Source organism: Aotus nancymaae, unplaced genomic scaffold (genome assembly GCF_030222135.1).
Source record: "Aotus nancymaae isolate 86718 unplaced genomic scaffold, 86718_ANA_hifiasm-v0.15.2.pri h1tg000161l, whole genome shotgun sequence".
NCBI lineage: Eukaryota > Metazoa > Chordata > Mammalia > Primates > Aotidae > Aotus > Aotus nancymaae.
The window spans coordinates 1-17,208 of NW_026988576.1; the positions used below are offsets into that span (position 1 = coordinate 1).

Sequence of the window (17,208 nt, forward strand, 5' to 3'; positions counted from 1 at the left end):
AGGAGAAATTCTCCACAATTATGGCTTTAAAAAAAAGGAAAATTCAGAAATTAGACCATTATGCTAATCTGTCATATTTTACAAAGAGTAAAACATCTATTATTAATAATGGATTTTATCACCTGCATCATAAGCCAAATTTTTAAAGTGCTTTTAGTGTGGTTTCCAAATTGGCATGTTTACACTTGGACTAAGCTATTTCTCCAGCTCCTGCCTTTCCAAAACATGAGGGTCGTAAGCACAAACACACATTCTGTGTATAGAGATAGTCATGCCAGCTGGCTTTAACTCTTAGTTGAGAGTTCCAGGGTTGTTTTTAGGGTCAAATTGAGTTCTGGGTGGCCCCACAGCTGGGTGATTAAGGTATGCCTTTCAAAAACAGAAATGTGATATTGCAAGGCTAGAAAGGTAGTCCTCTCTACTATTTGTTCAGCTCAATCCATGAGAAGAGCTCTTTTGAAATTAATGATCATAATAAATGGTACAACCCTTAAAATTGCAATCAAATATCATTTACATGCCTTTCAAAGGTCTTTGAAGTTTCTGGATGGAGAGACAACAATTTATAATTAATGCCATGAAACACCCACACCAAGCAATCCAGGATCATTACTCGAAAATTGTACGTAATTATCTAAGTACCTGAGTTTAAAGAGTAAAAAAAAATATATTCAACCAACATCACTTACCTACAAGCAGATTTAGCATGATGTAGGCAATGATGACATAAAATGAACAGAAATACATAAGTGCCCCAGCATAATTTCCACAGTCTGTTGCCCAGTATGTGAATTCATCTGGAGTACAAAAAGGAGGCTGAACCTTTGGGGCATTGGGGTGGAAGAAGGAGAAGAAGATAAGAGTAGAGAATGCAAATTTCTTTTAGCTGACTACAGTTAATGAAGAGATTCCTAAACATATAGAATATGATTAACTTAAGAGTAAGCTTTCAAAAGCCACGTATATTGGGTACCTCATCTGTAGCAAAAAATACAGAAGAATATTTCATTTATGCTATGCTGTTATCTTGTAGAATCCCAAGGTTATTACCATGTTTAAAAGCACAATGAAAATGAGCTGATCCTCACTAGATACTCTTTCTACCACTGCCACCTGCCCCAAGCGATAAGTAGCCACTGTGATGCAAACTGCAGAAAACCAAATAAAAAGACATTTACAAGTTTCTGTCTGACTGAAGTAATAGGTTAACATTTGGGAACACAGACTATACAGGTATGCCTCGGGGGCACTGCAGTTTCAGTTCCAGTGAATACTGCAATAAAACAAGTCCCATGCATGTTCTGGTTTCCCAGCACATATGCAAGGTATGTTTATACCATATTGTGGCTTATTAAGTATGCAGTAGCATTATGTCTAAAAAAGGTACAGAACTTAATAAAAAGCGTTTTATTGCTAAGAAAAGCCAACAATCATCTGAGCCTTTAGTGAGCTGTAATCTTCTGCTAGTGGTGGAGGGTCTTGGCTCAGTGCTGGTGGCTGCTGAAGGTTGGAGTGGCTGTGGCAATTTCTTAAAACAGGATAACATGGAAGTTTGTCACATCAATTGACTCTTCCTTTTGTGAAAGATTTTTCTGCAGCATGTGATGCTGTTTGATAGCATTTTACCCACAATACAACTTCTTTCGAATTCGGAGTCAACTCTCTCAAACCCTGCAGCTGGTTTATTGAGTAATTTTATGTAATATTATAAAGTCTTCATTGTTACGACTATGTTCATAGCATCTTCAGCAAGAGTAGATTCCATTTCAAGAATCCACTCTGCTCATCCATAAGGAGCAATCTTCACTCCTTCAAGTTTGATCAGGAGTCTGTAGCAATTCAGTCACATCTTCAGGTTCTATTTCTAATTCTGGTTCTCTTGCTATTTCTACTAACCACATGCGCAGTGACTTCCTTCACTGAAGTCTCAAACCCATCAAAGTCATCCATAAGGGCTTCCAAACTTCTTCCAAATTTCTGTTAATGCTGATATTTTGACCTCCTCCCATGAATCATGAATGTTCTTAATGGCATCTAGAATGGTGAATTCTTTCCAGAAGGTTTTCAATGTACTTTGCCCAGATCCTTCAGAGGAATCACTATCTATAGCAGCCATTAGCCTTATTAAATATATTTCTGAACTAATAAGACTTGAAAGTTGAAATGACTCCTAAATTCATGGGCAGAAAGGATGTTGTGTTAGCAGGCATGCAAACAACACTCATCTCCTTATACATCTCCTTGTACAGCTCTTGGGTGACCAGGTAGATGCACTGTTAATGAGCAGTACCACTTTGAATTTTTTTTTTTCTTTTTGAGCAGTAGGTCTCAAGCGTGGGCTTAAATATCCAGCAAACCATGCTGTGAACAGCTGTCTGTCATCCAGGCTTTGTTGTTCCATTTATAGAGTACAGACAAGGTAGATTTAGCATAATTCTTAAGGGACTGTATTAGTCCATTCTCACGCTGCTAATAAAGACATACCCAAGACTGAGTAATTTATAAAGGAAAGAGATTTAATTGACTCAGTCCAGCAGGAATGGGGAGGCCTCAGGAGACTTACAATCATGGCGGAAGGGAAAGCAAACATGTCTTTCTTCACATGGTGGGAGCAAGAAGTGCCGAGCAAATGGGGGAAAAGCCCCTTATAAAACCATCAGATCTCATGAGAACCCACTTTCACAAGAACAAGATGGAGGAAACTAACCCCATGATTCAATTATCTCCACCTGGTCCCTCCCAGGATACATGGGAATTAAGGGAACTACAATTCAAGATGTGATTTGGGTGGGGACACAGTCAAACTATAGCAGGGACCTAGGATTTTCAGAATGGTAAATGAGCATTGGCTTCCACTGAATGTCACCGGCTGCATTAGTCCCTAACAACAGAGTCAGCCTGTCATTTGAAGGTTTGAAGCCAGGCATCAAATTCTCCTTTCCAGCTGTGAAAGTTCTAGAGGGCATCTTCTTCCAACAGAAGGCTGTTTTGTCATGAACCAACCTTTGCTAGCATTGATCATTTTGTTTTTCTGCAGCATCCTCACCTCTCTCAGCCTTCATAAATTTGAAGAGAGTTAGGGGCTTCTTCTGCATTTGGCTTTAGCTTAAGGACACATTGTGGCTAGTTGATCTTCCATTCGGACCAGTAAAACTTTCTCCATATCAGCAATAAGGCTATTTCTTATCAGTCACGTGTTCACTGAAGTAGCATTTTAATTTCCTTCAAGGACTTTTCCCTTGAATTAACAACTTGACTAACTATTTGTGCAAGGGACATAGCTTTTGGGCTAACTCAGCTTTCGACATGCCTTCCTCAGTAAGCTTAATAATTTCTAGCTATTGATTTAAAGTGAGAGATGTGTGATTCTTCTTTTCACTTGAACACTTACAGACCATTGTAGGGTTATGAATCGGCCTAATTTCAATATTGTTGTGTCTCAGGACAGAGGGAGGCCCAAGAAAAGATAAAAGTCGAGGGAAAGAAAAGAGTTGGGGAAACAGCTGTTTGGCGCAGCAGTCAGAAGACATATGACATTTATCAATTAAATTCTCTATCTTACTGAGCACAGTTCATGGCACCCCCCAAAACAATTACAACAGGAACATCAAAGATAATTGATCACTGATTGTCAAAACAGATATATAATAATACATTCTGAAATACTGAGAATTACCAAAATGTGATACAGAACCAGAAAGTGAGCAAACACATGCTATTGGAAAAACGGCCCTGAGAGACCTGCTCAACACAAGATTGCCATAAACCTTCAATTCGTAAAAATTCAATGTCTGCAAAAAGCAGTAAGTGGGGCTGGGTGCGGTGGCTCACACCTGTTTCCCAGCACTTTGGGAGGCCAAGGCGGGTGGATCACGAGGTCAAGAGATCGAGACCATGCTGGTCAACATGGTGAAACCCCGTCTCTACTAAAAATACAAAAAATTAGCTGGGCATGGTGGCACGCGCCTGTAATCCCAGTTACTCAGGAGGCTGAGGCAGGAGAATTGCCTGAACCCAGGAGGCAGAGGTTGCGGTGAGCTGAGATCGCGCCATTGCACTCCAGCCCGGGTAACAAGAGTGAAACTCTGTCTCAAAAAAAAAAAAAGCAGTAAGTGAAGCACAGTAAAACAAGGTGTGCCTGTACATAGCAAATTCACACTCAGATTGTGCAAGGAATAATCCCCATTCCTGGAACACTGTTATGGAATGCTATGGAATAGCACAAGACTTAGGTTATCAAAAACTCTCATTGTTTACAGGCTCAATAAAATGCCAACACCTCTGAGAGAACTTTCTGGTTTCTCTCAGCCAGAGAAACTAGCTCTTTCTTCTATAATCCCAGCATTATGCTTGTATTTTTATTTAAGATTCATTAAGTTTTGCCTTGTATTCTATTTGATTTGGCAAATTCTGTGTCTGTTAATTCATGCATAAAGTCCTAGAGCTCCTACTCTGTGCTAGGTTTGTACCAAGTTTGGGGAGAGATTGGTAAGAAAGACATAGGCCCTGTCTCTTCTTCCTGCTGACAGTTGAGTGCCGCACAGTCCAATATGGTGACCACTAGCTCCATGTGGCCATGTAAATTTAAATTTATGTTAATTAAAATGTAATAATATAAACTTAAATCTAAAATTCAGTTCCTCAGTTGTGTCAGTCACATTTTAAGTGCTCCATAGCCACATATGGCTAGTGGCTCCTGAACTGGACAGTGAAGATTTCCATCACTGTAGAAACTGTTTAAGTCAGCATTGGTCTGTCTTATAATAAGAGATAGATAAAATAAATGAATGTAAGCTAATAATTCACTACAGTTGTGATACTTATTACAAAGGAGAAATATAGAGCAGCGCAAGAACATAAAGCTGGCTGTCTTAGCTTCAGGCAAAAGACCTGAAGGAATGGATGTTTAAACTGAGACCAGAAGGATGATGCTTGGAGCAGGCAGGATACAGTAGGAATGAAGTATAAAGTGTGTAGTATGAAGGAAGAGTAGCTCACAGCCCTTGAGGTAGGCTCCTGGAGCTTGTCTTGGAGTTGCTGAAGACCTAGCACCTAGCATATATCTGAGGGGCAGTGAATACCCATTGAATACATTAAATTAAAGGTCTTCCTGTTTGACTTTGATTACCAAAATATTAAAGATAGGAGGGAAAGAACACATTCACAGAATGCATATTTGTTGAATGGAACTACAGTAGCTTAAGTTCGGTTAATTGAATATTTTGACTTAAATATTCACACACTGGAATGTATAATAATGCAATTTTAGGGACTGAAGTGTCAGGATTTGTATTTCATACACAAAGTCTTGACGCTAACAGGGATGATCCTGCCAACATTGTGTCGCAAGAGTTTCACGTTGATTCTAAGTCTAAGCATCGTTATGATGAGAGATACTTACCATACAGTCATGCATAATCTTGTTCCAGTCTTCACCTGTGACAATTCGGAACAGTACGGTAATAGCTTTGCCAGCTGAAGAGAAATTTGCATGCCTAATTTAAGGGGAAAAAAATAACAATGTGAATAGAAGGGGTTGTCACGAAATAGGATGATTTGTCACCACCAAAGCAAGTGGAGGTAGTAGCAAATCTGGTTGCTAAGTTACCTTTTCCAAAGGTCATATCTTATTAGTTTATCATTTCCACTTGCCTCCGAGGATGGCTGTTGGAACACCCAACTCTAGCATGACCACTAATTTATTGCCATTCATCTTGAATGACTAAGCAGGCAAGCTCTGGCCACTAAGTGATCCCTTCTTTCACTTGGACGATGCTGTCAAAGGTGGGGCAGCCATGTATCAAATAACAATTCCTACAACCAGACACATCAGTATAAACTTTGTTGCTGTCTCAGGACTTAAAAAAAACAAAAATGATGAGATGCATCTATAAAATTTAGACACATCTTGAAAACTGCTTTTCACATATTACAACCATTTGGGAGGGTGGTTCTAAATTCCCATATTTTGCTGAGAATAAAACCCCAAGTTATCTTAAAATTGTTCCATCTAAAAATAATGTATCATTTTTGGGCAATACATAGATAGGAAAAGTTCTGGAATTGGGAGTGATGATTACTGAGTGTCGGTGGAATTATGGATTCTTTTTGTTTTATTTCTAAATTTTCTAAGGTTTTGAAAATAAGACTTTTCAGTTGAATACCTGTTTCAACTGGAAAAATGTCACTTAAAACTTGGCTATTTTATTTTAATTTGCAACTGATTACGTCCCTTTTCCCTCTCCTAGACTTTAATAGACAAGAAACATTTGTTTATTTAAAATTGTATTACTGAAGAGTTTGCTTGATAAATGATTAGAAAGATAAATATACACCAACCTGTTAATGTTCTCCCCATATTTCACAGTACCAAATAAAACAACTCCAGCAAAAGCGTAACACAGCAGCAAGAGGAACATGCCTACTATGATAAAGAAGCTCTTGTACATGCTGACCACCACTGTTAGGAGGAGCATCTTCAGCGTCACCTGTGGACCATGGGTGGGAAGAGGGGAGACAGAGAAGGAGAGGGAAGGAGAGGGAAGTAGAGAGAAGGAGAGGGAAGGAGAGAGAAGGAGAGGGAAGGAGAGGGAAGGGGAGGGAAGGAGTGGGAAGGGGAGGGAGGGGGAGGGAAGGGGAGGGAAGGGGAGGGAAGGAAAGAGAAGGGAAGGGAAGGAGAGGGAAGGAATGGGAAGGGGAGGGAAGGAGTGCGAAGGGGAGGAAAGGGCAGGGAAGTGGGGAGAGAGAAAAAAAGAGAGAGAGACAGACACAGACAGACAATATTCAATCCATGAAGATCCATTATGCCATGGAAGGCCTGAGTAGCAACTAATCTTTAAGCGGATTGGCTTAAGAGTGACTGTCAATTATATCATTTGCAAGTTGCTTTCTATTAGGTATTAAATCTGAGTATTCTTCAAAACCCACCAGGCATTGGGTGAATTTTATTCTCTCTTCAAACAGTTCAGTCTCTTCAGACAAATTAATAAGAGTAACACTCTAAGCTTTTTCACCTTCCATTTTCTCTTCTCCTGCTCAATTCTCTATGATAAGGGCTGCACATTTTTGACTGATAGCAAGCAAACTCAGGTTTCTTCCACAGACTTTCACAGAAATAAACCTAAACAATGGTATAATACTAAACTATCAATTATTAAATATATTGGTTATGTGTATCTATGAAATGTATATATGAAATGACATTTGTAATAAAAGTGGAAACAGTATTGTAAAAAAGTGAAAAATATATGTAGAATATACCCATGAACATTAACAAAGAATATAAAAAATCTGGAATCCCATCCTGGCCAACATGGTGAAACCCCATCTCTACTAAAAATACAAAAATTAGCCTGGTGTGGTGGCCTGCACCTGAATCCCAGTACTCAGGAGGCTGAGGCAGGAGAATTGCTTGAACTCGGGAAGCAAAGACTGCAGTGAGCTGAGATCATGCCACTGCACTCCAGCCTGATGACAGAGTGAAACCCCATCAAAAAAAAGAAAAAAAAAAAGAACTTGAAACATGGAACATAAAAATTAATTCATTAAAGATTCTTTTGCTTTGAAGTAAAGTTACTTAACTTTATTGAAAATAAAGATGCATTAAGAAAGAATATTGGTTTTTGTTTTCATGACTGATATGTTATCTTTAATTTTTGGATAAAAAGAATAAGCAACATAAATGGCAGGAAACATATCAAAAGGTAACTAAGCTACTGATTCATTTAATATTTAATATTTGTTAATCTTGACTTATGTCTAGTAATTTGTGACTACATCTCAACACCCCAGGGTAAGGCTGTAATCAATTAATCACCATCCTTTAACGCATATATAACCTTTGATAGGATTCTTCACAAGGTACTTACATGCTTTCCACAGATAGAGAAAAACCTAAATACAATCACGCAAGCCCCCATCATGTAGGTATATGCGTTCTGAAATTTAAGCAGAAGACAGCCTCTCACAATTTGCACAAAATATCTTGTTACAGTTTCATTTTTTATTTTAAGTCTTCTGTGAAGTATACTGAATAATTAACTTAATATGTGTAAATTCTTATAAGAAAGTTATCTTAAAAAGGTGCTGAAAAGGTCACTGCAAAAACTCATGAATAAATATTAGATTTAAAATTCAGTCTCAAATGAAACTTCGGGTTCTGTTTTGCTCAGCTAAATTCTGTATTTTGAAACTTATTTTACATAAAATGGTGACCAGCAACGGGTGTGAAAAACAGGAAGGTCAAGTGACATCGGAGATAAGGGAATCCTGCCAAAGAGGAAGGGCTGATGGTGGAAAAGATTGCCGGAAGTCAGATTCTAGACACCCCTGAAAAACAGACACACTCATTCCTCTAAGCTGATTTCAGAGAGGTCCTCCCTGCTCAGGAACACATTCAGCTCTTTCTTTGAGGGTGTGATTAGCAGGAAGAGATGATTGCACTTTGTGAATAAGAAAACTTCATTTGAGAAACAAAGATCCCACCAGCTATAATTGCAGTAACAACCTTGACATTCAGCTGATGCCAGAGTGTGATTACTCTCAAGGAGGCTTGCCTAGCCAAATGATGACAGTCACAGACGGGCCCCGCAAAGGGGGTCCAGCGAGATCCTTGGTGAGGTCCAAGCACATGAATGTGTGCACATAGCACCTTTGGACAGGGAACTTTCCTTCCCAATAGTCCACTGCAAAATACAATGGAGAATGAGCATCCTTCCAAGACCAAAGAGGTTCTTGGAGAACAAAAGCAGTTCGTCTTTTGGGTTTAAAGAGTCCTCTCTAGGATCATCTGGGACTGGGGAGTCTACTTGACTTTTGCTTGGACTCAGTAGCTTTAGGTTGCGTTTTGATATGGTTTGGCTGTGTTCCCACCCAAGTCTCATCTTGAATTGTAGTTCCCATAATCCCCATATCTCACGGGAGGGACCAGGTGGAGGTAACGGAATCATGGGGGTGGTTTCCCTCATCCTCTTCTTGTGATAGTGTTAAGTCTCATGTCATCTGATGGTTTTGTAAGGGGCATCCCCTTTCACTGGTCACATACTTCTTCCTGCCACCATGTGGAGAAGGATGTATTTGCTTCCTCTTTCGCCATGACTGCACGTTTTCTGAGGCCTCCCCAGCCATGTGGAACTGTGAGTCAATTAAACATCTTTCCTTTGTAAATTATCCAGTTTTGGGTATTTCTTCATGGCACTGTGAGAAGGGACTAACACACATTTTATCTGGAGAAAGGAAAAACATGGACCTTGCTGCCTCTTCTTTCCATGTTAGCCGAAGATCTATTGCAGACACTTTTCCTCTTTATGTTTTGGAAGTAATGACAACCGATAGCTTATAGGATGAGGACCTGAATACGTCACCTGGACTGCAAGGTTCTAAGAGGTCTGACACCTTCTTATTCATCCAAACCTTGTGCTATGCTAGTACTATATATATCTGTCCTTCTTCCAGCTCTGCCATCCTTCCATCACAGGGACTGAAATGTCCTCCCCTCGTCCTACAGGTGGAGCCATCACTCCCATGGGGATGCCTTCCAAACTTCTATGATGAAACCATCTCCCATCGTTACCTAAGTAGCCACAGGAACCCAGGCTCTCCTTCATCTCCCTCGTCACAGCCGTTATACTCATAGATTTGTGAACGCTTGATGACTACCTATCTACTTCTCCAGGCTATAAGGGTCACAAGAGCAGCAACTGTCTTTATTTGCTTGTTACATTCTTTCAGTTTGGTTCAGTTCTGCTTAGTCCTGTTTCCAGTCTCATTTTACTCGACATCAACCTGCTCTGAGATGTTAGATGGACCTCCCTGAAGCCCAGGTTTATTGCTGAGAAAATACTTCAGGGTGACTGAGAGCTCACCTAGGCTTCATTACAGCCCTGATGCTGAAGGCAACCACTGGTTTAATAAGGACGCTTTCTGTGTTCTTGAGCACAGCATCTTATATTAAGGCAAGCCCTTTAGGATGCTTACATGGGTTCCACGTTATGGCTCTTTCCCCGCATGTCTCTAACATTAAGGGGATGGGAGAATGGATAGAAGGAAACAGGGAAAATCTGATAATATTCCTTGGGGTGAGATCAAGGATGACTAACAACAACAGCAAAAAGGTAATTATAATAACTCCTAAAGGCTTGTAATAATCTCTATAGTTCCAGAAAGCCTTAAATATATGATCTCACTTGATCTTCGTAATGCCAGAGGGAATAGGTGGATTATGACCTTATATCCCCTGTTCAGAGGAGAAAACAAAGGATCATTGAAGGCAAATAAATTGGTTAAAGCTGGAAAATGGTGGAGCCTAGACTAGGACCCGTATCTTTTAGACTGTGCTGCCCAACGTGGTAGCCACCAGCCACATGGAACCACGTGGGTTACTGAACACTTGAAATGTGGTGATTTAAATGAAGATATGCTGTAAGTATAAAATACACACTCAGCCAAAGACTTCATACACAGACACAAGGATGCAACTTATCTCAATAATCTTATATTGCTTACAAATGGAAATACTACTACTTCGGATATAGTAGTTTAGAAAATATAATTATTAAATTGTTATTTATTTATTTTTTTACTGTGGCTCCTAGAAAATTTTAAGTGATATCTGTGGCCACATTTTATTTTCACTGGACAATATGGCTCTAGATTACGGTCCAGTACACCTATAGCTACAGATTTTGAGTGAATGGAGGGTGAAGGCACTTTAGGTAAAATACTGAGAACACAGGTATAGAGACAGAGAATCATATGATTTAGAGACGTGGAAGCTAAATGTCTCGTAGACAATGAAGCAGCGGAAGAACTTGAGAACTGCATCGTGAAATACTGATTATAATGAAGTGGAATGGATGCCATATTTCAGCTCAGAAAACAGGGCTGTAGCCTTCCGGTACTAGCTTGTCGTGTGAATGTGGACAGTTCTCAATCTGTTGCAGTAAAATGAGAGGCTAAAGCTGAAGATCTTGAAGGTCCTTCTCTTTCTAGCTTGCACCATCTAGGGCTTTGAGGGGCCAGGTTTTGCCTGTGTGAGGAGTGCGGGGGTGTGCACGTGTAGGCACAAGTATGTCTGAGAGCCTGTTACTGTCAAAGCTGGGCTTTAGGGAGGTCCGTCTAACGCTTCAGAGCAGGTTGATGTGGAGTAAAATGAGACTGGAAACAGGACTGAGCAGAACTAAACCACACTGAAATAGTCAGCTGAAATCAACTTGACTTCTGTACTTACCAGGAGGGCGAAGTGAAGCACCACCCATACAACGCCAAGCGACGTCACCAGGAGATCGTACCGGTTTCTTCTGCTTTGCCAGAAGCCAGCAGGCGACATTGCTATGATCTTCATGGTAACCTGCAGAAAAAATAAAGAAAATAAACAGAGAGAGTGTTCAGCACAGCACATATTTACATGTATTAACTTGAGATGTATTATGTGAATTTTTTTAATGAAGAAAATTTAAAATTCTTTTATGTGAACACAGTATCTTTTTTATTGAAAACGAGACAAATACTTTAATGCCTTTTGAGGTTTCCTTTAGGCCACGTGCCTACACTCTTTTCTTTTCCTTTCCTTTTTTCTTTTTTTCCTTTCCTTTCCTTTCGCTTCCATTCCATTCCATTATTTTTTGAGACTGAGTCTCGCTGTGTTACCCAGGCTGGAGTGCAGTGGTGCAATCTTGGCTCATTGCAGCCTCCGCCTCCTGGGTTCAAGCAATTCTCCTGCCTCAGCCTCCTAAGTAGCTGGGATTATAGGCAGGTGCAACCACGCCTGGGTAATTTTTGTATTTAAGTTGAGATGGGGTTTTACCACGTTGGCCAGGCTGGTCTCACACTCCTGGCCTCAGGTGATCCAGCCACCTCAGCCTCCCAAAGTGCCGGCATTATAGGAGTCACCACGCTGGGTTATACTATCTATTTAAAGAATAATTGTAAACAACGTAGTAACTAAAAAGAAGAGTTTATTACCAAGATACATGACTTATTTTTGAAGCTAAATGGCTTGCAAATCTGTATTCTCTACACTCTTTCCTCTTTGTCTTATGACTAGTTCTGATCATGGGACATTTTTCTTCCTTAAGCAAAAGACCATAGATTTTGGAAAACATCAACCAGTATAGGGCAAAATGAGAATCTGCTTGTATTTCAAAGAAGATTGCCCTGGAAAGTGATATATGAATCGCATATTAGAATAACCTTGGAGGGGCCAGCTTGCTTTGCCACCCTATTGCGATTTGAGTGCCTGAACTATAGGGGCTTGCACCATTCCCTCTAAATATTAGAACTCGCATAACTGGACAGGCCATCACTCAGACACAACAATCGACAGCAGCATTTCTGGTTAGAAAAATCTGATGGGTAAAGTGACGTCTTTGTTCAAGTTAAGCGAACAGCTTAAGAAGGAAATATCCTAAGGGCAAAGCTTCAAAGGCAATGGAACAGAGAGAGGAGAGTAAGTGGCATCAAAGAGGGACACTGATTTACTTGAAAACTGTGCACAGATTCCCCCAGCGCTAGCCGACTCATTACGGTACCTCCAGCACAAAGATGAAGGTGAAAACAACCGACATTGTTGCCAAAGGTACGGTCACCGGGTCCTCGACGTCCCACTGCAACAGAAACAGCACACGAGTCTTTGCCCACGTCCACTGGACACATACAGACTTGTCCCTCTCCTGCCCACTTTGCCATGACAGTGAATCTTAGTTTTTATATCCAAGAACATAACCGTGAATGCATACAGCGGCTTGTGATACTCTCGGATGTAGCAATGAATACAGAATTCATTCTCAGAGTCTTAGGGGGAAACGAAGTACCTTGACAGACAGCAACACCGACTGGGCCAGGACGAGTAATGCAATTGTCCTCTTAAAAAACGGATGCTGGGTTATGTCATACATCTTAGCTCTAAAACCATCATTATCTAGAAAAGAAAGGTTTGGGCAAGGGCATTTTAAACACAGGTCACATTTACTTGCTTGTCTTCCATTTTCTTTAATGCTAATCTTAAAACCCATTACATTTTTCTCCCCAAACAGTTCCATCTATTGTGAGGTGTTTTGCAGGAACGGCTGGCTCTGAATATTTAAAACGACAGTGCGTGACGCTGTCTGTATTGGAAGGAGAAGTGCGTCATTCAATTTCTGTCAGTTTAATACATTTCACTCATATTTTTAAAAGGCAAGCGAAAATATATTTTATTTAAAAATTCATTTTTTCATTAAGGCTTAGTCTGAAAGCACTGAAGCACAGCCTTTGGGTGGTTGATTTTAATAGCCTTATGGAGAGATCTGTGGTTTGGAGCCTGTTTCTGTATTAACTTATGCACAACCTCCCAGCGGCCTCACGATTATTATTTTAATTTAAATCTGAGACTCCTGGGGAATCGTGCACACTAGTGCCCAACATGAATAAAATCAGAGCATCTTGGGTACCCGGGCGAGGCGGGAGATGAAGAGGCTGTGCGATCTTCAGTCGGCTCTTCAGGTCCTCCCATCTTCTCTGATCGACGGTCAGCAAAGCCGTCCCCTTAACAGACAAAGGAAAGCAGGAAAAGGCCTTTTGTCACGTGGTCACACCAAGAACATGACAGATGGGGTGCCGAGACAAACAGGACTGATGTGGGGGCTTGCACTGACCATGTTCTTCCAACCACGGTGGTTAGAGAAACATGGTCAGAATGCTCAAAGCTGGTCTTGGGAGGCGTTCCCAAAATGATGACCACGTGTTTCAGAGAGAATTCAGCAGCCTTCAACTTGTATCTTTGAAGATGTGTAATATTCAGGTGTGGAAAAATTTAAAGAGGACTTTCTACGTAATTGCATTTTCAAAAAAAGGATACTAACTAATAGTAGTGAGTTTCCTTTCATTTCATAGCGGCAAAATTATAGCTTGTCAATGCAGCTGCTTCTAGTGAAGGGTGTGTTGTCTTTCTTTAAAAAACGTCTAATATGTGCAATTGCAACACTGTTTTTAAGAGGTGCAAAGTCATACAGTTTGCATTTTAAGAAATTAGTGCTGTGATAACTGGCTAAATGGGATTTCATATTCTGTATGAGAACTTGATTAAAATGCACAAGATTAAAGTTATATTGTGTTTCAGTGCACTGTATTATATTTTATTGTATTATAAAGGCAGAAGTGTAATTTTAACAACTAGACAAAATTCCACTCTCTCTTTCCTTACCCAGAGCTAACCACTACCCCTCAGGGGTGCATTCCCCTTACTATGTTTTCTGACTTGTGTGCCTATGTGTATATGAATACATAAGAATTTGTTTTGATTTTAATATTTATAGAATGGTGTCCAATATGTGATTATTGATGCTGTTTCTTTTTATCTTCATTGAACAGTATACTTTCCTTATAACTAGATTACTAGATCTAATTTGTTCATTTTCACTGCTCACAAACACTGTACAAATATCAGAAATTATTTTAGGTTTATGGACTAAAACCAATGCTGCAATAAACATCCATGCACTATCTCACAGTAAACATCTATGAGGGTTTCTCCATTGCAAATCTCTAGGAGAACAATTGATGGGGTCTAGGAATTTAAGCATCTTTACATTTACCAGATGTTGCCAATTTGCTTTTCAAAGAGCAATAACCAAAAAAAATGTCCTACGGGCAATATACAAGTGTTACCATATTCCAATATTCTTGCCAATACTTGACATTACCAGACCTTGTAATCTGACCACTTTGATAGGTGTGAAATGTATTTAATGTTGATTTAGTATTAATGAAATGAAACACTTGTATGTGTGTAAATGGCGATGCTTGTATCTTCCTATGTGAATTGCCTATTCATATCCTTTGCTCATTTTTGTATTTTGTTATTTCCTTTTTAATGGTTTGTAGAGATTCTTCATACATGCTGGATATTAATCTTTTGTCAGTTACCTAAGTTGTTAATATTTTCTCTTAGTCTTGGCTTGTATTTTTATTTTGCTTATAGTGTCTTTTGTCATTCAGAAAATTTTAATTTAAATGTAATCTAATTTATAATTTTTTTCTTTATAGATTTTACTTTGTGGCTAATGCTATGAAATCCATAACTACTCTGGGGTCAAAAACAAATGCTTACTGGGGTAGGGAGGGGAACTAGAATGGAGATAGTCAAGTGTAATATTTGGTTAACAGATACAAAAATAGAGCTAGATTGGAGGAATAAGTTTTAGTGTTCCATAGTAATATAGGGTGAATCTAATTGACAACAATTAATTGTATATTTTCAAATACCTAAAGGAGAGGATTCTGAATGTTCCCAACACAAAACAGTGATAAATGTTTGAGGTGATGGATATGGCAATTATCCTGATTAGATCATTATACATTATAATACATGAATTGAAATATCAGACTGTACATATAAATATGTACAATAATTATGGGTTGATTAAAAATAATAAAAGCAAAAACATTATTTGCTGTTTATCTGAAATTCAAATAAGAAATGAATGCTGACATGATTTAAAAATGGTTTAAATTTTGCTTTTCATATCAAAGTCTTTAATTCATCTGGAATTCATTTTTGAGTATGCAGTGAGATAAAGAGCTCGGCATAGCTCTTTATGTCAATACAATCAATACTCCCGACACCACTCCTTGTTGGTCTCACCACCCTCTGCACCGATTTGTTGAGCTGCTTCTGTTTTCTACATCCGTGAGTCCCTGCTGGGTCTTTCTAGTCTTTTCTGTAAGTCTAATTTTCCGTACCTATAACAATGCTGACACTGTTTTAACTGCCGCAGCTTGTTTACTTTCTCGTTTTACATTTTTGTTTTTGCTCAACCTTCCTAGAGGTTTATAGACTTGATTAAAAAAAAACCAGCTTTCATTATTCTTGAATATCATAGAAGCTAGACAAATTTCCTTTCTTTCTGTATCATTAATTTGTCATAATCTTTGTTACTTTCTTCCCCACACTTTATTTGATTTTACTTTGTTATAATTTATTGATTTGGATATTTGACATATTAACTCGTGACTTTTCACTAACATATACATGTAAGAATGTTAGAATATACATGTTAAAATTTGTGTTTATTATAGTCAGAAAACATTCTTACATTATCAATCTTTGGTAATTATGGCCTTGTGGGAGATACATTTTGTGCTTGAAAATAATGCACGTTCTCAAATTGTTGGAATTAGTTTTTCCTTAGATGTTCACTTGATTGTGTTTATTGTATCAAATCTCATATTTCCTTTCATTCTTCTCTGAATTATGAGATTTTTAGAGAAATATGCTAATATCTTTCATCATGATTTTGGATTTTCTAGCTTCTTTTTATAACCTGGTTGATTTTTACTTTGTACATTTTGAGATTTGGAAGTTCTGTATCTTTCTGGTGATTAGCTTCTTTTGTTATTATTTAATATATCATTTATTCCCAATAATAGTATTTGTTTGAAATTGTTCTTTTCTGATACTCATATTGCTCAACCACTTTTCTCATTAATTATAAACAAACACATGTTCTCTGGCCACCATAGACATTAATGTAATTCCTTCGTTTTACAAAAAGTATCTTTTGGAAAGTTGAACTCTGAAAGGATCTGGAATAATAATAAACACTGATCAATATAGAAAAACCTCTGAAAGTTTATTATTGTCAAATTAAGTTAATTAATCAAACACAGTGTCTTATGTAGTAGAGAACTCAGAAAAAAACTATATTACTAGTATAGACTTGGAACTTTTAAAAGAGGTTTCCATTTTCGAAGGAAGACATATTTTTGCATGAATCTGAGTTGTATCCCAAAGATTCCCTCATTTTCTATCTCTGTTGTCTCTAAATTTGGAAATTTACCTCTGTGCCTTTGGGTATAACTATTAAGATGTATGCTCCATGAGGGCAAATGCTTTTCTGTGTTAAGTGTTTAGGTTAGTTTGCTAGGTCCTCAGTGGCGAGAGCAGCATCTGGCAACCTAGTAGATGCTCATCTAAATCTGTTGAATGATTGAATAATACATAATGCTGTTACATGGCAGCTCATGAGCTGCTTTCTGAAAAAAATACTTCCAGAGAAAGAAACTTTTCTAAAAGGCTTACATAATTTAGCAACTGGTATCTCCAATTAACAAATCAAGTGTGTAATGTTTGGTAATATAACATCTTGTCAATCTCTCCTTTCTGTAAGTGCCCATTTGAGCTGATGTAACTTGCTCCCCAGATCCATAAACAGGCCAAGTTACTCTTTCCTA

At 38.7% G+C, this 17,208-nt stretch overlaps 1 protein-coding gene across 1 annotated transcript in view; it reads right to left on the bottom strand.

Annotated features, from left to right (window-relative positions):
* Positions 1-6: 6 nt before the first annotated feature.
* NALCN (sodium leak channel, non-selective) overlaps positions 7-17,208 on the bottom strand; it is a gene marked incomplete at its 3' end in the record, with an annotated part of 335,842 nt that continues 318,640 nt past the window's right edge. The window contains exons 32-40 of the mRNA XM_064371774.1: positions 13,428-13,521; positions 12,810-12,916; positions 12,528-12,602; positions 11,228-11,347; positions 7,869-7,937; positions 6,340-6,488; positions 5,402-5,495; positions 690-822; positions 7-24 (exon numbers count right to left, since the gene is read on the bottom strand). Coding sequence (XP_064227844.1) covers positions 7-24; positions 690-822; positions 5,402-5,495; positions 6,340-6,488; positions 7,869-7,937; positions 11,228-11,347; positions 12,528-12,602; positions 12,810-12,916; positions 13,428-13,521 — 859 coding nt within the window. The remainder of the gene's footprint in view (positions 25-689; positions 823-5,401; positions 5,496-6,339; positions 6,489-7,868; positions 7,938-11,227; positions 11,348-12,527; positions 12,603-12,809; positions 12,917-13,427; positions 13,522-17,208) is intronic.